The sequence below is a fragment of the Helobdella robusta genome (genome assembly GCF_000326865.2).
Source record: "Helobdella robusta unplaced genomic scaffold HELROscaffold_9, whole genome shotgun sequence".
In the NCBI taxonomy this organism is placed as follows: Eukaryota; Metazoa; Annelida; class Clitellata; order Rhynchobdellida; family Glossiphoniidae; genus Helobdella; species Helobdella robusta.
In genome coordinates this window covers 3,765,567-3,786,966 of record NW_008705512.1, presented here as the reverse complement: position 1 = coordinate 3,786,966, position 21,400 = coordinate 3,765,567, and the positions used below count along the sequence as shown (strand labels likewise).

Below are 21,400 nucleotides of genomic sequence, written 5' to 3'. Positions count from 1 at the left end.
TACCCTTAACAAATAAACCAGGCAACAATAGTTGAAAAAGAAACGAATGTAAAAGAATGGTATGTAGTAACTAACTCTTGGGAGGCCCAAAAAGTACGAGGTCAGTTGATTTGATGGAGAGCTTCTGCTTGTGGACAGCATTCTTAATACCCAGGACGGTAGCCAGTGACTGAATGTTGGCCGCCAATCTGGTGATGGTGGTGAATATGGTGAAGATGATGAAAATGGTGAAGATGATGAAAATGGTGAAGATGATGAAGAAAACGATGAAGATGATGATGGTGAAGATGATGATGGTGAAAATAATAATGATAACGATGAAGATGATTGTGAAAATGATGATGTTCAAGACGATGATGATGAGGATGATGACAGTAAGTGATGATGATGACGACGACGATGATGAGTAAATCATAAAAAATTATATTTGCTGCATAGCTCATGAACAAAAGCTGTTTAATAAATTTTAAGTTTAAAAATCCACTGTTCATAATTCATACTTCAAAACATAATTCAAACTAACCAGTAAACAACAAGTTTATACATATTATTTGTAACAAACAATTATATTTACAGTGACATTACAAAAGTTACATCACAAGTAACTTTACACTTATCATATTTACATTAAAACCTTCACATTACGTTGTAACAAATTGTATTACACCTTCATATTACATGGTAACAAATTATATTACAGCATATTACACACACTATCAGAAAAATTACATAAAAATGAATCATGTTAAGTCTATGAAATCATAAAACATAGCATACAATTTTATCACATATCATAACGCAATTATAACCCATTACCTTTACATTAATTAGGTATTTATGTTTGCATGTAGTGTGTGTGTATTTATGTGTCCTATCTTTGCTCTGTATTTTTTCTTAGTTTTACTGGTTACGTGTGTATGTATGTATGTATATATGTGTGTATGTATGTGCGTACGTATGTATGTGTGTATGTATGTATGTGTGCGTGTGATGATTTCAACAGATAATTTTTATACAATAAGCAATAACTTAGAGGACAATTGTTGGAAGATTTCAATTGCTAGACAGCTGTAGATTAACATTTTGTTGTTGTTGTTGCACAAGAACTTTTTTATAGATGTAATATAACTGATGACTGAAGAACAAGTGAGTAAAAAATAAATAATAATAATATAATACTAACTTACCATAATAAACGTTAACAATGTAATGATAAGTGATGATAAAAAAAAACGATGATGATGAATATGACGATGAATATGACAAAATAATGATTATCAAACTCATGATGACGACGACGATGATGAAAGTGATGATGACAAAGATGAAAGTAATATTATAAATGGCAAAACAATTAAAGTGATGATAATGATGCCGATGACGTCAAAATAATAATGACGTCACGACGACGACGACGGACAGGTATATATTAGTGGCCAAATCAAATGTGCTCACTTTCCCACACTCAGGTACATTGTAATGGTAAATTAAAGGAACATTATGCAATGTAACACACACACGCATACGCACACACACACGTTTAGTTGTTTCGGTCTACTACACATGTACTATTACACATTTTTATGCGTGCGTGCGTGTATGTGTTGTGCGTGCGTGTATGCGGTGTGCGTGCGAATACTTCAAGTTAAATTTAGAATTTTCTAACTTCTAAAACATCTATCAAATTTAGAATCTTCTTAAACATTTTACCACAAATGATATTAAATTAGTGTTAATGTATGTATAATATTGGTTACTGCTAAGAATGTTCAGCTAAATTGAATTACGCAAGAACCTTTCATAGCCAGCCAAACAATACAAGACAGTGCAAACCATAGACTAAAAAAACAAATGTCGAAATTAGTGAAAAAAAAGAAACAAAAAAACAAAACAAAAACGGATAATTCTAACAAAAAATATACAAATGAAAGCAGAAAGAAAATAACTTTGGTATGCTCCTTCCATCGACCTTGTTATCCACAAAGTTCTTGGTGTACTGAGGCAGTTCGACATAGAGGTTCAGCCAGTTAACAACATCCTCCGTACTCCAATTGTACACTTGTAATTTAATTATAATTTATAATTATAATTAATATTTGTAATCATAATAATTAATATTTATGACCATAATTATTAGTATTTAAGATCACAATTGTTGGTATTTACAGTCATAATTATTAGTATTTGTGATCATAATCGTAGTGGTAATGCAGTATAGAATTAGACTGACCACCGCTGTTGAACCAGAAGTGCCAGAGGTCGAGGACAGTGATGTGGTCGTCATTTTCGTGGTACGTCTGAACAACGCTGTCGTGGTGTAAGTCCTCTCGAAAAAACTAGTGAAATAAAATAAATAAAATAAGATTTTGAAAATTCATCAAATTTAGTAACACAATTTATGAGAGAATAAAAAATTGGTTTCTTTTACTGATGAGTCGTATACAAAAATTTGTGATACATATTTGCATGGGTTCAATAGATTTGGGTTTAGAAATTGTTATTATAAGATGTTTAAGTTAATAATAAAGAGAAAAAAATTTGCACAAATTACATCTTGTGTGTGTGTGTGTGTGTATGCGTCTATGTATGTATGTGTGTGTGTGTGTGTGTGTGTGTGTGTGTGTGTGTGTGTGTGTGTGTGTATGTGTGTGTTTAAATCAATGTTAAAAAGAAAACAGCTAACTAAAAATTTACTCCACAACAACAATCTCTGTCAACAGCTGATAAAGTAAAAACTTTATCTGATAATGGCATAAAATAATTGTAAACAGAAAAGTTTAAAACTTTAGAGGCTAGGCAAAAACACATGCACACAACACGCACACACACACAAACTAGCACACTCACACAAACATTTACACAAACGCACATAACATATATACATACATTTCTTTTATCAATGTGCTTATACTCAAATATTTATTGGATTAGGTATCAATACACATAACAGATGAATGTGTGCATCTAGCTTAGCAGTATTAAAGAATTGACACAACACATATTACATGCTCATCATCATCATCGTCGTCATCGCCATCATCAGTATATCATCAATATAAATACGATTTAAAAATCACTGATGACATTCTTACTCACATCATCATGTAATGGTAAAAAAATCCCAGACACCTCTTTGATTGATTCTCCGTTAATAATACCAGTCAAATCACTTTTTCATTATTAAAACACATAGACAAATAACACAAAAACACATAGACAAATAACACAAAAACACATAGACAAATAATAAAAAAACACACAGACAAATACACAGACACAAAAAACAGATATGCACAAAAACACAAAAGTACTTACATACATCAAATAATAAATAACACTAAAATACTTACATCCTCACTCTCTGATCTGTCAAGTTCCCCATTCTTGTCATCGTCAATTAATGAATGCAGATAGGAGATGGCTTCGAATCCCTCAGAGTCCTTTGTGCAACTTTCTTCTGTTCGGGGACAGTCTGGGGGTGAGTCATAATAAAAAAATTCTATACCATTCAACTTACCTAACTGTTTAATTAATTTTATATAAAAATTAATGTACACAATCTATAATTTTAAAAAATTAAGTAAAAACAAAAAAGAAACTATTTTTATTTTTTAGTTTTCAAATTAAATTTAAAAAGCAAATTAATGAATAATTTAATTAATAAGCGGTAATTTATTTACGGCTCTCTACAAAATTAAATAATTTGTTTCCTATAACAATCCGGGCAACGTTACTAACGGTTATCATCTGCTCGAGTTGTGCTGCTGGAATTATTGAGAATTTTTCCGGTTTCACAATACGAAACCACCTTAAATATAAGAAGAAAGTTCAAACCAAAAATTTGAAAAACTAACATCTTAATCAATTACTTGCAAGATTTAATTATTTAAATTAGTTAATTAAATTTCATACAAATAAATTTTTATCGGTTTTTTTTTCTTAAGATATCAACACAAACGTCACTGAAGCTAGGCCAACTGAAGCTAGTAATTGAACCAAAAACTACAAAAATAGTTAAGATACGGTGACCAAATTAGCGTAAAAATGTATAATTATGTATTTTGCAATAAAAATCTCGACGCTTTTAATATATAATATTTTGAATTAGCCAAGAAGTTATCATTATGCATTACTGAACGTACACAATAGTTGAAATATTTTGGAATGTGGTGCTCATAAAGTGAATTAATTTGATAGTATTTTTTTAACAGACTCGTATACTACGTATACTACTCAATCTCCTAAGCATGAAAATGTATAATTTAGTAATGAAAATAACGACGTTTATATATATATAGTATCTTGAATCAACCTAATAGTTATCATTATGTATTATGGAACACGCACTATAGTTCGATTTATATTGGAATGTGGCGCACTGGATATTTATATCCATGTGTGGCTCTGACATAGCTGTTAATTAATGTAGTACTCAATCTCCTAAACATGTAAATGTATAATTTGATGATGGAAATAACGAAGTTTTTTATATATAGTATCCTGAATCAACCTAAAGGTTACCATTATATATCACTGAACTCAAAAGGTAGCACTATAGTTCTATTTTCTGGAATATGGTGCTCAAACAGTGAATTAAGTTGGTAGTTTTTTTTACTAGAACCGTGGACTACTCGCAATCTCTTTAGAATGAAAGTGTATAATTTGGTAATGGAAATAGCGACGTTTTTGATATATGTACATCAAATATTATTTTAGTTTGGCTTATTTTCTTATATTATTATAATATACGGTCATATTAAATACAACGTACGTCAATTTAAAAATTATCAAAATTTGAATAATTTAATTACAATGTAATACACGCAATACCCAATACAACATCACCGGTATGGCAATTAAAATTTCAAACCGAATCAGGAATCATCTGGCAGTACTGCCTGTGACCAGTCAACACCATCGAGAAAACTTCATACATATATACATACATATATACATACATACATATATACATGATACATTACTATGGTATATTTTATACACACATACATTACCATATACAATACAATATATGTAATATATTGACGTTATATAGGTATGGCTCGAATCTATATGTTATGTTTGTATGTATATGTGAAAATTTGTATGTTATATATATATGTTACATTGTGTTATAATATATATTTGTATACAAATTTATTTAATATATATAAATAAATAATTTTATATAATTTGTATACATTTGTGTGTTTGTTATGACATGCAAATGTATATGTATGTATATGTGTATATAGGACAGCTGTTTGTATAAGCATAATTAAATATCATTCACGTGACATTCGCTCGTTCATCATTAATCTTCGCTCGTTTATCTCTTTAAATTTCTGTATTGTAAATTATTTATTTGTAAATTTAACCTTAAAAACATTAAAATCGATTCTTATCGATTGATTTTGTTGATTTGAAAATGTCTGTCGGAATTAAAATTAACGATCCTGGAGCTGCATTCGCCACCCATCAGCTTGCAGTCACCAGGGACTATGTCTCACAACCCAGGCTCAGTTAGTGATTTGGATTTGTTTGGGGAATTTTTTTTAGTTAGTAAGTTAGTACATTTGAAAATTACGATTCTCTTTTTGTGAAGTTGAACAGTTTTCTGCAGAATTTAATTTATGATTGTAGAAGAACTTTTAGGTAAGACAAGTTAATTTTAATAGTTTTGAAAAAATAATAAAATAAATGAATATTAAATGTTGTAAATGTTAAGCTTGCTTAGATATAAATTATAAATTAGAATGATTAGTTAATTAATTGAAAGACTTACTAAAGTAAAGTCCAGACTAGTGTAATTAAGGGTAAGACAGTCTAGAAAAGTAAAAAATAGTCAAAAAATAGATAAACTTAGCATCTAGCTAGGTGGCAATAGTTTTTCAAGATGTTTTTCTGTTTTGAATCAGCCAGTGATATGGAATTATTTTATAACTACTTAACACAATCTTTATATTAATATTCACCATTTTATTTCACCAGCTTATAAAACCGTGTCTGGAGTCAATGGACCCCTTGTTATATTGGATGGAGTGAAGGTGTGTTGTTCATTTTAGTCATTTATCACAAATTCATCTTTGACAGTTGTTATAATCATGTCTTTAGTTTTAATGATCACAAACCAATATGTAAATAAACTTAATTAAATAATTAACTAACTTAATTAACTAATTCTTTTCAGTTTCCTAAATTTGCTGAAATAGTCAAACTAACATTGCAAGATGGAAGCATTAGAAGTGGTCAAGTACTGGAAGTCAGTGGCTCTAAAGCTGTCGTTCAGGTTGGTTGTTTGCCCATTTTTTATATGTATCAATCACTGTGTGTATTATGTATCATTGTATATCATTATGTATCATTGTTCACTTTTAAAACTATTTTAATCATTATGAAACAATTTCAAATATTTAAAATTTATTATCTACAAATTTATTGATATAACATTTATATAGATATATATGTATATCAAATGTTAAATTATCTCTAAATTTGCTGATATAATGTCAAACTAAACACAAACATGACACAATTTTAATGAACGTTGATCTGAAAGGTATTTGAAGGTACCTCAGGTATTGATGCAAAGTATACGACGTGTGAATTTACTGGCGATATCTTAAGGATACCTGTTTCAGAAGATATGTTGGGTTTGTATAATTTTTTTACTATAATTATCATAATTATTAATATAATTTTTTTTTTATAATATTTTTATTTTTATTTCATAATTTGCATGTTTATTATTTGTAGGGAGAGTTTTCAATGGCTCAGGAAAGCCCGTTGACAAGGGTCCAAATGTTTTAGCCGAAGATTTTTTAGATATTCAAGGTTATACAGATTGATTGGCTGGTTGATTGGTTGGTTGGCTGGTTGATTGATTGGTTGGTTGGCTAGATGATTGATTGATTGGTTAGTTGGTTGTGCGTGTATGTTTGTGTGTGAGTGTGTGTTCTAGTGTTTGAGAGATAATTGCAGTCATATTTGGAATCTTACTTATAGTATAAACATTTCACTTTAGGACAACCAATCAACCCTTGGTCCAGGATTTATCCTGAAGAAATGATTCAAACTGGTCAGATGTGTTTCTTTTTTATTTTATTTTTATTTATTTCTTTTTAATTTCTCAGCGAATTCACAAGTAATCAGATTGCTAAATTTTTGTTAACAAAAGCAGTACCGATGTCCTGAATTTTAATTTGAAATAAAATAATTGATAATTAAATTGCAAATAATTATTTAAAAATTATAAGGCATATCTGCTATTGATGGTATGAATAGCATTGCCCGTGGTCAGAAGATTCCTATATTCTCGGCCAACGGACTTCCACACAATGAAGTATGTTCTGTTTTTCTTGTTTTTTTCTCTTGTTTCTTTTTAAATTTCTTATTGTTTGATGTTGTTTAAGATATATTGTTATTGTTGGTGTTTTGTAGGGTTCTATATTTATGATTTTGCTTATTTGACGTTGTGTTGCAAAAATTTTCATAAATAAGATTGTATTAAATTAAATAGAATATCAATTGTAGGTTTATTATTTAATGAGTTGATTAACTTTTTTGAAAATGTTCCAATTGAAGATAGCGGCACAAATCTGCAGACAAGGAGGTCTTGTGAAACTTCCAGGAAAGAGTGTACTCGACGATCACCACGATAACTTTGCTATCGTCTTTGCGGCTATGGGTGTATGTATCTATCTATTTTTTCACTTACTTACTTTTTCGTTCTATGCTATTCTATTCTATGTCACTAGTGTTTTAATTTTTTCTAAATTATCATTTAATACGCCAGTGACTTTCTACAAAAGTCCGTTGAATATTTTTTGAAAATTAATTTCTTCCACAACTAGGTGAACATGGAGACGGCTCGATTCTTCAAGCAAGATTTCGAAGAGAACGGTTCTATGGACAATGTGTGTCTCTTTCTCAACCTGGCTAATGATCCTACGTTCGTTTCTTTTTTCTACTGTCTTTCATTTTGTTCTTTGAGTTCTTCCATAAAATATTATTTTCATTTTTTTGTACTTAATCATCTTCCCCGTCATTAGCATCTTAATTTTTTCTAAATTACCATCGCCATCATCATCATCGTCGTCGTCACCTCGGTCATCTCGACAGAATTGAGAGAATCATCACACCTCGAATTGCGCTGACCACGGCCGAGTTCATGGCCTACCAGTGTGAGAAGCACGTCCTGGTCATCATGACTGACATGAGTTCGTACGCCGAAGCTCTCCGTGAGGTCTTTCTACGTTTCTCTATTTGCTTTCTCGTTTGTTTGTGTTAAATTTCATCTTGCTAGTATTGACTTTTTAACGTTCATCAAACTTCGTGAACAAGTAAAATGTTTGTGAATTAATTGATTCTCCACGCACAACATAGTGAAAGACAACGACGCACTTGTACACGCACACACACACGCTCTAGCAAATTTACACACAAACACACACACATGTACACACACACGCTTTAGCAAATCTACGAACGTCACACACACACACGCATACACACACACACATACACACACAGGTATCAGCAGCCCGAGAGGAGGTACCTGGCAGACGAGGATTCCCTGGCTACATGTACACCGATCTGGCCACCATCTACGAGAGGGCTGGCAGGGTTGAGGGAAGAAACGGGTCAATCACCCAGATTCCCATTCTTACAATGCCTAACGATGGTAGTTTATGTGATGTAATCGATGTAATTAAATGATGTAACGTAATGTTGATGATGACTAAAATGATATGTGATGGTGAAGATGATGATGAAGATGATGGTGACTCGATGGGGACGATGACAATGTATATGATGAGGACGATGACGACTAAAGTGACGGTAATGACCATGATGATGTTGGGCGAGAATTGCATGTTTAATAATGTCATGCTGTAATTAATGTGTATCTATCCCTTAAGACTTATTTTGCCCAAATTATTATCAACAACTAACCATGTTTATCTTGAAAAACTTCATTTTCTTTGATGCGAACACTTATTGAGTATAAGGAAAAGAAGATCTGATTAATTTTTAACAAATTCAATTTTTAGACATAACTCACCCAATTCCCGACCTGACTGGCTACATCACAGAAGGACAGATTTACGTTGACAGGCAACTCCATAACAGACAGGTTAAAAAGAAATTATTCGTGAAAAACATCTTAGTTTTAATTCTTCCATTCAGCTGATGTTGGGTGTAATTAATTGAGAATGAGCTTCCATTTTATTTTATTGTATAAATTATTTTGCGATTGATTTTTTGTTTGATTGAAACTTTCATTCTTGACAAATTACAATTTTAAAATTAGTTTTTCAAACAATGAATTGATAATTTCAGTGCTTCTATCTAATGGTTACTAATGCAAAAACAAACATACCATTTAAAGTCAAGAGATCATATAAACAATCAATCGAAAATTAAGCCAACAAGAGTCAAAAAACACAAAATTATGAAACAAGTTTAAGAAATTTCGTACTGAAACAATATATTATTCTTATTCTACTCTCTGCTTTTCAGATCTATCCTCCCATCAACGTGCTGCCCTCACTGTCAAGGTTGATGAAGTCAGCCATTGGGGACAACATGACCAGAGATGACCATGCAGATGTCTCCAATCAGCTGGTTGGTTTCGTTCATCTTATAGATTTTTTTAACTTTTCTATTTCGTTCATTTTTGTTTATTAATTTTATAATATAAAGTTTTAGATATTTTAAATTTTATACATATTTATTTGTTTGTTATTACAATGTTTTAGTTTATTTCTGCTAACCATGGTCTGTTCTTGGAACAATGCTTAAACTATCAATCTCTAGTTTATTTGGCAAGCCAGTTTCTCTAAAGGAATGCAATTTTCAATCATTCATGTTTCTATATAATCTTTCCACCACTGCAGTATGCCTGTTACGCCATTGGAAAAGATGTACAGGCGATGAAGGCCGTAGTGGGAGAGGAGGCCCTGACACCGGAAGATCTGCTCTACCTCGAGTTCCTTCAAAAATTCGAAAAAACTTTTATTGCTCAGAGTGAGTAGAATCAAGTGAACGATGCGGTTTATGTTTATGCCGGCATTTATATACTCTAAAGAGTTTACAATTTTTTTCAGATTTTTACATTTTTTTACAATGTTTGTAAATTTCGTCTCTTACCCAGGTCCCTACGAGAACAGGACAATCTTCGAGACACTGCAGATAGGATGGCAGCTGCTGAGGATCTTCCCGAAAGAAATGTTGAAACGCATTCCACAACCTCTCCTGGCCAAGTATTACCCCAGGGAAGCTAAGGAGGAATAAAAGTCCCTTCGTACATACACTAACCAACCCTCAACTACTCATCCATCTGCAACATTCTTTTTCCATTCACCTACTTGCTTACCACTTACAAGTCGACCTTATTTAATTTTCCGAAGATGTATTTCATAGGATTTAATGGCTCATAGAATTGTCCTTTATTTTAGATAGAAACGTAAATCATGTACTAGATATAGTTTTTTCTATAATTATGATTAATTTCATAACTTTTTCTGAGAGGATCGTTGTATTTGACGCTTTTCAGATTGTAAATTGTTTCCAACTTTTTAAGAATTTATTTATCTTTGTTGTAAATTACTTTTTTTTTACGATGAAGTTTTTCAAGTTTGATTAGCTGATTTTATGTCTAATTGTGCGTAATAATCTTTCTCCTTAATGATTTATTTATTCGTTATAATTATCGATCATGTTTCTTTAGTTGAAAAGTTGTTTTATTATATAATAAATGTCTATGTAGTTTAATTCATTTTCTCCTATGAACATTGTGTGTTGTGTGCGTGTGTGCGCGTGTGTCTGCTGCTGAGTGTGGTGTCTGTGTTTTTATGTGTGCGTGGATATCTGTATTTATTTGTGATGTTGAACTAACTGAATGAAAATTTGAAAAATGTATGGCTCTATTTAAAATGCATTGATATAGGTAATTAATTAAGCTGTTTCTAGTGTCAATCCGTGTTTGTAAAAATTTTCAATTAAATTTTGGAACTTAACGTGATTAATTTTTTTAATCTTTCAAGATTTGTTAAACTTTGTTCAATATTTATCTTTAAGACCATACTTATTATAAACTGTTTTTACCATAATATGAGGTAGAAGGTTAGTAAAATCTCGATTTATATAAGGTTGATTGACTGGTCTATTCAAAAAATGAAGTTAACGCATTTGGACTGGATGTCTTGCAACAATATAAACTTTCAAATGAGATACTGGGAAATATATTTGAATTGTTTCAGTGTTGATCACGTATGCTCAAGTTTTTCAATTCTGGACACCATTCAAGAATTGCTCTAGTCTTAGTAGAATTTTGACGAAAACGTTACATTATATTGTGGGATTTTAGTGTAAGAAAAGGCTAAAAAAAATTTAAACTGGTTTAATTGAGTTTCTCTTTAATTAACTGAAAAAAGAATCTATATTCCACTTCAATATTAAAAAAAACTACGATCATATATATATATATATAAATATATTATATTATATTCTATAATATATATGACTTAAATTCTATAAAAAATGTTTTCATGGACCGACTTACCTTACGTAATGTTGTTTTGTTGTTGCGTAACCAACTTCATTAACATGTCTTGTTCTTGCGTTGAGGTCTGAGATTGAAAACACTGAGAAATTAGATTGGATTCTAAATGGATGCTAATCTTTCTAACTATTAGTGATTTTTTGTTGGAATCTGCTGTTTTATTTGATGTTCGTACGTTGGCGTAAATAAATTGATGCTTAGATTATTAATAAATAAAACAAAACTTCAAATTCAAAGAAAACCAACCTTACATTTTTTAATTTTTACAAATTTAAATTTTAAAATTTTGGATCCGCATTGCATATATACAAATCAATGGTTAATTTAATCTGTGAATGCTATTACAATTACCGAAAAACTGAAAAAACTAGAGATTTTTAAAAAGAGGTTTTGGTTTTTTTGAAATTTGAATTGAGCTACTAAACCACCACTAAATAAATGTGAGATGTCAAACAATTTGCAAGTTGTGCTGGTTAGTGGCGAGCATCCTGACAGAGACTTACAACAACAACAAATACATCAACAACAGATCCAAAGTGATCTGAATGTCTTGAACATCGTGCAGAGTGATGTCAAAAAAGCCTGCAACGAGTTAGCACCTGTATTTTTTTAAATTTAATTGTAATTAGTAATTGTAATTGTAATTAGAAATTTTATTTATTAAGTAGTTGTAATTAGTAATTGTAATTAGTAATTGTAATTAATAAGTAGTTGTAATTAGAAATTGTAATTAACATATTTTATTCAATAATTATGTCACAAATTTTAGGCCATTTTACATAATTTTTGAATGGCCGCATAGCATATTTTGTTTAATAATTAATTTGTTAAAATTAAATTTATATTTCAATGATAGCTAATTTTTGTAGTGCTGCTGTTTTTAATTGAAAATTTGTGGCCTATATTTTTTTTTCTGCCTCAAAAATCATTTACCCTCATTTTGGTTCTAAATAAAAATGATGATATTTTAACAAATTCTTACATATGCAGTAAAATTAAAATTTGTTGTAATAAATAAGAGAGATAGATAGATAGATAGATAGATAGATAGAGAGAGAGAGAAAGAGAGAGAGAAAGAAAGAGAAAGAAAAAGAGAGTGTCTAATTATTCATTGCATTCATTTTACACATTATTTTTCATGTTTAACTCAATTAATCAGTGATGTTATGGAGTTATTCTTGAATTGTATTATGATAATTAAATAAACATACAAACAAACAGCATCACTATTTCTTTAAAAATTTCTATTTTTAGCCTGTTTTTTTTTTATCTTAAATCCAATTTTTTTTATTTCAATATTGTTCATATTTTTCTTTTAACTGGTTTAATCATATATTCTCATTGAAAAAAATTTTTCATAAAGAATCAATGCAGAGCTAAAAATGCTGACATTAAAAAACTTCGACCACCAAGAGTCTGACCAATTGAACATCTTCTACCATGCTGATGTCGCAATCGTTGACGTATCATGCATGATGTACCAGTCTTCCATGTTTTATCAGATTGGTATCAGAGAGAACCTTGGCAGACCGGAGACCATCATCATGATATATGATACTAATCCTGAAAGAACACTTGCTCTTAAGGTTCTAACTTCTGTACATTTTTATATTCCCAAGTGTTATTCAATTTTTTCTTAATTTTTAAATTCTGAATACATTTTAAATAAAACTTTGAAAACTCATCTTTTTTAATTTTTTTTCATGCAGCTGTCCAGTGGTTCATTTGATTTTCTTTCCTATAAACTTGATAGATTGGGTAATTAATTATTTGTTTTTCGTTATCATTGTTATCATAAATTCTATCATCATCGTCGTCATCATCGCTGTTATCATCATCATTTTCATAAATGACCACCACCACATCATCGTCATTGTCATCATCTTTATCATCATCTTCATCATCATTTTCCTCATCATCTTCATCTTCTTTATCATCATAGGGAAAAACTTAGTGGCAGAGTTCAGTGGATTAAGTTTGATGGAGTTGAGAAGTGACCAACCTGGTGTAAAGAACATAGGTTTCCAACAATGCCTCAGAAAGGTTTTGAAGGCTTATGCATGTAAAACTAGGTATGTATTGAGTACACTGCTTTTAGTTGTTTATGTTGTTTATGTTGTTGTTGTTATTTGTATTGTTGTTTATGTTGATGTTGTTGCCGATGTTGTTGTTGCAGAAATCTAGGTATTATGTTTTATGCATTTTATACTGTGTTATAATTGTTATCTTTGTATATGTTATTATGTTGTTTTGGGTTTATTAAATACCATCTTGTTACAAAGTTTGTATTACTATTTATAATTATAAATAAATAAATAGATAAAATTATTAATAATGAATAATTAAATAATAATATTTATAATATAATGATCTTTTGAATGTCTCACAAGGGCTCAAGTGAAAGAGAAATTTTTGTCAGAGCTGAAGAAAGCCAGGGAGACCTGGAAAGGTGAAGACCTTATTAATGTGAGTTGATGTGATGCGATGATGTCATAACGTTATTATGATGCGACGGGATGATGTCATTATAATGTGATGATGATGTAATAATATATCGAAGTGGTCTGCTGATGTTGTTGTCATGTGATTTGATGTGATGATATTGCCATCATGATGTGATGTGAAGTCTGATCCATAACGGATGGAGACTATAAACGAGGATTGATTGATTGATGTGATTAATGATGTGATGGATGTTGTTATCATGTGATTATACGGTATGACGTCACGTCACGTGATGTTATTGCTATGACGACGTGATGACGTTATGTGGTGATAGTGTTATCGCGATGTGATGATGTTATCATGGTGAGCTGATGTGATACCGCGATATTACCTATGATAGCCTGTCATTGTGATATGAATGATGGTGATTTTAAACAAGTGACTGTTTAGATGAAGAAGATGATGCTAATGTTACAGATGATAAATAAAATATATATACATATATAAATAAATAAATAAATAAATATATATATATATCATATATATCATATATATATGATATATATCATATATATATATATCACCTATGCAAATTGATGACGATGAATTATAATAATAATAATAAATAATAATAAGAATAATTATAAATAATGACCTTATGATAGTGATTACAAATATTTAAATTAAAATCATTTCAAGAGAAGAGTTATTACACAGGGTAATGCATGCATAAACAAATAGACCAAATTACGCAAACAACGCACACACGCACACACACAGAAAGGCACACACACACACACGCAGAAACGCACACACACCCACGCACGCACGCACATACACACTTTTTTCGTAGAAACTTTCATATACATAAGTTAAATAAACCTCAATAAACGAATAAATAAATAAACCATTATTGCGTAAATTTGACAGTTTCTTGCTTAAATGTTTATTGTATTTGTTCATGGTGAATGGTTTTATGAAATTAGAATGATGTTTAACATCACAACATACATTTAACATTACAAAAGGTACTAGCAAGTATCAAAAGCAGATATTATGGCCCAGAATTGTACTCATCTGACATTGTACTCAACATGCTACTGTCTTATAGAGATGTACAGGTTTGTGTTGTCTGTACGTGTATGTGTATGTGTGCTTGTTTCTGCAGTCTTTCTGTAGTCTCCTAAATATCTCTCTCTCATTAGCCAGGCTTTTTTTAATAGCAATGTTTGATTTTTCATATTCTGCTGTTATTAATTGCATTATTATTATGCCCGCCAGTTGTTGTTGCGATTAATTTTGGCTTTCATTTCACTTCATTTGCTACTTAGTCTTATCTATTGAGAAGTCGCTTTGCAGTATTGATAACTGTCGTGTATATATATATGACGACCAGACATTTATTTATTCACAGACACTTGTATTGATTTGCATATACAAGCATACAAATAATAAATAATAAAAACACACTCAAAAACACACACAAAACACACGCTTACACACACACACACACACACACACACACACACACACACACACACACACACACACACACACACATACATACATACATAATATCAGTATTAGGTCAGGCGATAGTAGGGAATATTTTTTCGCTATGAATAATATTTCGTGCATTCTGCAGCGGTTTTTGCGCGTCTGTGTGTTGGAAAATGTGGAGTTGAATGCCGACGGGGTTGAGTGACGTTATAGCAAATAAAATCAAATTTAGTCAGACGCTTGGCTTTTGGTGTCATTCGTCAATGATTTGGTTTTAACATACATACATACATACATACATACATACATACATACATACATACATACATTGTCCTAATAAAATACATATATACATACATACTTACATACAGTTATATATATATCTTTATAGTTCTAATCAATTATGGGTTCTTACATACATACATATGTAGACGCACGTGACATGCAACATACAGACACTAAACATAAAACATCGTACACTTCAACACACATACGTATAATGTACATGCATTGAGTGCTTGATTTGATATTTTGTATGCGTACATGCATTGCATTTGAATCACATCTTTCTGCAATAATGATTATGATAATGATGAAGATGATGACGATGATGATGACGATGATGACTATTTTTTTCCAGGATTATTCCTCGATGGTTGAACTGGTAGAAGACATGGAGGATCTCTCATTGAACATCACTGATACGGTCGCCATACAACATTTATACGCCTTTGCGCTAAATAGGTATGTTCGTTTAATGTTTGCTTGTGTTCGTGTGTGTTTGTGTATGTGTACGTGTACGTGTGTGTGCGTATGTGTACGTGTGTGTGCTTGAATGTTTGCTTAGGTCTTTTAATGTTTTTGTGTTTTTTCTTCAGTCTTGTAGTCCCTAAATCACAAATCTTTTGGTAGTTTTGATATAAATAAATAAACAAATAAATAAATATAGTATATATATATATATATATATATATGTGTGTGTGTGTGTTTGTGTTTGTGTACTATATATGAATATACGTGTATGTAGGTATATTTACTGTGTGTGTGTGTGTGTACGTGCGTCGGTGCGCGTGTGTGAATGTTTTGAATGGTAATCGATCCAAGGCAGATGTAGATAATTAAACAGAAAGATCCCTTGATGTCATTTGCTTGTTTACTTTATTTCCAACTTTTTTTATGGAATGACTGTTATACATTTATAAAGTTCTTATAAAGAGAGTGAGAGAGAGAGAGAGAGAGTGAGAGAGGGAGAGAGAGAGAAAGAGAGAGAGAGAGAGAGAGGAATAGTGAGAGAGACATTTAAACATTCATGTGGTCTTTTTATTTATTTTTTTTTTAAAATGCCTTACTTGTTCGAATAACTTTTATTTTATTTATTATTTATCTTTCACATTTAGGAGAAATTCAGAAGGCGACAGGGATAAATCTCTGCAGAGAATTTTAAAAGTTAGTTTTTTATTTGCTTCGAAGTTTTATTGATGTATTTTTTTGTGAAGTATGATATAATGTAATGTAATATAATATAATATAATATACTGTAATATAATATAATGTAATGTAATGTAATGCAATGTAATGTAATGTAATGCATTGCAACACAATGTAATGTAATGTAACGTAATGTATATAATACAATACACTACAATATAATATAATATATTTCCCATCATCTTCAAGAATTCTCAGTTAATTGTTCATTATACAACTGCTATTAATTATTTCACCATGACCAGAAAGGTCAATTAATTGAGTTGTGAAAATTTGTCTAGTACCTACCATGGGATTTTATTTCTCTCTAATTATAAAGCGCTAGACTTCCTGACTTGCTATAGAGGATTTTGCTATTGTATCAATGCCATCAGCGCGAAAAACGCTTTATGACGCAATTTTTTAATAATTAGCACGTAATGTACTGGGCGGAGTTTGTTCGCTGATTAACTGTCAATTATTTTTTCTTTAATTCATTTTCTTTATTCATTCTATCTACATTTTTATTTATTCACATTTCAAATAAGCACTTAGCTAACTCATTTTCGACAAGGGAAAAGCACCCATCGTCTTATACATCACGTACACTCATAAACGTACACACACACACACGCACATACAGACACACACACGCACATACAGACATACACACGCACATACAGACACACACACGCACACGTGCTCACACACAAACACTCAGACATCATATCACACATTAACACATTTCTTACTTTAACACATCTTGAAAAAATAACAAGTCATGCATGCACACGTACTAACACTCACACTTGCACATACAAAGACGTACACAACGTAAGCAAAGACACACATACAAAGACGTACACACAAACACACACACACACACATGCACGCACAGGCGATTGGTATGTCAGACACAGATGTTCCCGACTTGTTGTGCCTGTGTGGTCGAATATATAAGGATAAGTTCGTTGAGTCGGATGGTGCTGATGGAGAGTCTCTGAAGGAAGCCATTAAGTGGTGTGTGTTTGTCTGTCTGTGTGTGTGTGTTTGTGTGTGTGTGTTGTGTGTGTTAGGGTTTTTTACATAACTTTTTTCAATATTTAATCAAATTAATGGAGGAATAATACATATTAATAAACGAGTGAATGAATGAATGAATGAAGAAAGAAATGCATGGATGAATGAGTGAATGAATGTTACAGAATGAATGAAAAACCGACTGGCGAATGTATAGATTAATAAATGAATGACTGAACAAGTGAACAAATAAATAAATGAATAAATGTAAAATTTCTAGGTACCAGAAGGGCTATGATGCACAGCCGAACGAGTATGCAGGCATCAACCTGGCCACACTGCTCGTCGTGTCCGGAGAGCAGTTCCAAACGTCAGCCACACTCAAGAGAATTGGTCTGTTCTTATCTTTCCGAATGATTGCATGACAAAAGTAGATTGTAATCTTCTGTGGAGTGCATCGGATGGGTTTTCATGAGTGGAACCTAATTTGTTGTTGGTGATAGTTCAATTTCTATCAGGCGAGAGTGTTATAAAACACGCTCATGCAGTTGTTCTATCTATCCCTATTAGTCTGTTCTTTTTTGGGAGTGCTGCTGGCATTATCAGAGATATTAGTTTCATTAGTTTTTTTTATTACGATAATTACAAAAATCCAACGGCAAGTTAGCTCAGATAGTAAAAGTGCCTGCCATGTTGTTTCGCGTTGTTATTGCGCAATGACCTGGTTCGAATACTGCCTCTCGAAACTAGACTATCATACGAAATGTGTGAATGTATGTATGTAGGATGCGGTGCTTGCGCGTTTGTATCGTTCGTCGTGTGTTGGGGATGTTGTGGTCTTTGTGGCTGGAATATTTATTATGGAATGATATGTAGCCAGATCTGCGCATGTCAGAGTCTCCTAACAAAGAACCTAAAAAGCGAACAACGCCACAAACAGGTCAAACGCTAACGACGCTGATCGGCCACAAGGGATTGCTGCAGTCGTTGACGGATTATTGGGATGTGGCGACTTTTTTCGAGTTCAACGTCTTGAGGGAGGATTATTCCAAAGCCGTCCAGGCTGCCGAGTGCATGGCCAAGATGGACCCCCCGTCCTGGTCAGTTAGTGGATGGATGGATGGATGGATGGGTAGGTGGGTGTGTGAGTGAATGAATTGATTAATTAAAGGATGGATGGATAAGCACTGGAATGGTTTAATGAAATAATAGATGAGTGATTGAATGAATTAGTGCATGAGTTAATGAATGAATGAATGAATGACTATTTATTGGATGGATGGACAACAAAGGTACTTAAAATCCACACTCGGCAACATTGACCTGATCAATGCTTACAAGAAAAAGGATAGCAACAAGGAAGAGTCCATTGAGGAAAAGGTGGGTGTCCAACACTTTATTCATTTGTTTGTTTGTTGTTCGTTCGTTCATTCATTTGTTCATTCATTGATTCATCCTTTCATCCATCCTGATAACGTGAAAAGTTGAATGAGGGGCATATTTTTTTGACTTGCAGTTGTACGATTTCTGGACGGAGTACTTCACAGAGGCCACCAAGGCTGACACTTCTTACACGAGTTTCCCGGTATGTTTAATTTTCATTTTAATTTATCCATTAAATTATTGTTGTTTTATTAATTATAGATATTAATCACTTCAATAGTTGTCATCGACTTGTTCAAAGTTACTTCTTTGTTTGTTTATTCGCGTTTTCGAGTATTTTTCTCGTCCAAATAAACCATTTCTGGCGACGAGATGATGCAATTGTTAGGAGCGCAATGCAAGTAGATCTCCTTATGGCACACCTCTCTCTCTCTCTCTCTCTCTCTCTCTCTCTCTCTCTCTCTCTCTGTGTGTGTGTGTGTGTATGTGTTGTTATGATACCTCTAAGAATTAATTTAGAGGGAATTGTAAATTGCATGGAAAATATTCAGGTGCTCATCTCGGAGCCAAATCTGAAAGATCAGTCAAACCACAAGATGGTGCCCTGCTATCTCCAGGTCAATGAAGATGGTGATGATCCGGTTTGTTTTTGGCTGTTGCTGTTGCTTGTTGTTGGCTGTTTGAGGTTTTAGATTAAATTGATGGATGATTGATTGGCTGTGTAAATAGCCGGTCGATCGATTGATTATTTACATATCTGATTGTTTGAAAATTGGCTAGCTGGCTGGTTGATTTGTTGCTTGGCTGGCTGACTGATTGATTTGTTGCTTGGTTAACTGGTCGGTTGCTTGGTTAAGCATGATGCCGGCTGGTTTCACAAATGTAATGTTTCTAATCACTCTTGCTCGGTCACCTGGCACGATTAGTCGGTCAGACTGTGGCACGTTGGCGTGAAGAACAAGCCGAAGAGCGAGCAGTCGAGTACGAGCGAGGTGCACGAATGGTACTTCAGAGCGACCTCCATCAAGTTCATTTCCTCTTGCCAGCTGAACAAACGCGCCATGTTCCTCTACGTCTTCGACAACTCCGACGACTTCCACATCTTCTTTCCTTCCGAGATGCACAAAATCAAATGCTTCGACATGATCGTCAACATGAAAAACAACTACGCCCAAGAGAATAATGACGTCATAACGGAAGTCGTCATGTCCAAGTTTAACGTAACTGACGTTTGGTGATGCTATGATGATGACGACAACGATGATGTTTCGATGACGACGACGACGATGATGCTGCGATGATGATGATGGTGATGATGTTATGATGACGACGACGATGTTAAGATTACAATTAGTTGCTATTATAATTATTTAATTATGGATTCTGGAATATATTTTCATGTTTCTGTAGTAATCGTCATCATAAATTCACTAAAACTGCCTATGTACATACAAAATATACATCTGCCCACACATACACGCAAACTTACACACACACACACACACACACACACACACACGTTCACACATACACGCAAACTTACACACACACACTCACACGTTCACACACACACAAATACACACACACACACACACACGTCAACAAACACACACACGTTCACACATAAACACACACACGTTCACACATAAACACACACACGTTCACACAAACACACAGTACGTGTACCAATATGATTGGGATAACGAGAGGTTGATCCTAGGGAAAGGGAATTATGGGATTGTTTACGCCGGATACGACGATAACAACATCAAGATCGCCATCAAAGAAGTTCCGGAAAAAAACGTTGAGTCAGTGATGATGATGATGATGATGATGATGATGATGATGATGAGGGGAATCGTGATAATGATGATAATGAGGGTAATAATGGTGATGATGAAAATGATGATGATAATGATGATGATGTGGTGATGCAAAAGGAAATGATGATGATATGGTGATGAAATTGATTATGGTGATTTGGATGGTCAACAACAACAATAATGATACAACAAAAAAACA

At 32.5% G+C, this 21,400-nt stretch overlaps 3 protein-coding genes across 3 annotated transcripts in view; 2 read left to right on the top strand and 1 right to left on the bottom strand.

Moving 5' to 3' along the window:
- Window positions 1-4,411, bottom strand: part of HELRODRAFT_189915 (hypothetical protein) — a gene marked incomplete at both ends in the record, with an annotated part of 10,660 nt that extends 6,249 nt beyond the window's left edge. Inside the window, 5 exons of the mRNA XM_009033260.1 lie at window positions 76-188; window positions 1,947-2,058; window positions 2,231-2,336; window positions 3,351-3,472; window positions 4,348-4,411. Of these exons, the coding sequence (XP_009031508.1) occupies window positions 76-188; window positions 1,947-2,058; window positions 2,231-2,336; window positions 3,351-3,472; window positions 4,348-4,411 (517 nt within the window). The remainder of the gene's footprint in view (window positions 1-75; window positions 189-1,946; window positions 2,059-2,230; window positions 2,337-3,350; window positions 3,473-4,347) is intronic.
- Window positions 4,412-5,425: 1,014 nt separating this feature from the next.
- HELRODRAFT_186621 (hypothetical protein) lies at window positions 5,426-11,022 on the top strand (the record flags this gene model as incomplete). The annotated part of the gene is made up of 15 exons (XM_009033259.1): window positions 5,426-5,519; window positions 5,989-6,044; window positions 6,188-6,286; window positions 6,557-6,650; window positions 6,754-6,831; window positions 7,022-7,075; window positions 7,254-7,339; window positions 7,582-7,686; window positions 7,851-7,948; window positions 8,119-8,242; window positions 8,530-8,680; window positions 9,051-9,133; window positions 9,520-9,624; window positions 9,897-10,026; window positions 10,154-11,022. 15 exons carry the CDS (start codon window positions 5,426-5,428, stop codon window positions 10,291-10,293), a joined length of 1,497 nt encoding a protein of 498 aa, XP_009031507.1. The 3' UTR covers window positions 10,294-11,022.
- Window positions 11,023-12,008: 986 nt separating this feature from the next.
- HELRODRAFT_189913 (hypothetical protein) overlaps window positions 12,009-21,400 on the top strand; it is a gene marked incomplete at both ends in the record, with an annotated part of 23,483 nt that continues 14,091 nt past the window's right edge. Inside the window, 16 exons of the mRNA XM_009033258.1 lie at window positions 12,009-12,154; window positions 12,927-13,149; window positions 13,273-13,321; window positions 13,506-13,635; window positions 13,954-14,029; window positions 15,037-15,129; window positions 16,149-16,252; window positions 16,906-16,954; window positions 17,874-17,995; window positions 18,276-18,388; window positions 18,936-19,095; window positions 19,288-19,375; window positions 19,512-19,580; window positions 19,930-19,995; window positions 20,305-20,598; window positions 21,056-21,186. Of these exons, the coding sequence (XP_009031506.1) occupies window positions 12,009-12,154; window positions 12,927-13,149; window positions 13,273-13,321; window positions 13,506-13,635; window positions 13,954-14,029; window positions 15,037-15,129; window positions 16,149-16,252; window positions 16,906-16,954; window positions 17,874-17,995; window positions 18,276-18,388; window positions 18,936-19,095; window positions 19,288-19,375; window positions 19,512-19,580; window positions 19,930-19,995; window positions 20,305-20,598; window positions 21,056-21,186 (1,913 nt within the window). The remainder of the gene's footprint in view (window positions 12,155-12,926; window positions 13,150-13,272; window positions 13,322-13,505; window positions 13,636-13,953; window positions 14,030-15,036; window positions 15,130-16,148; window positions 16,253-16,905; window positions 16,955-17,873; window positions 17,996-18,275; window positions 18,389-18,935; window positions 19,096-19,287; window positions 19,376-19,511; window positions 19,581-19,929; window positions 19,996-20,304; window positions 20,599-21,055; window positions 21,187-21,400) is intronic.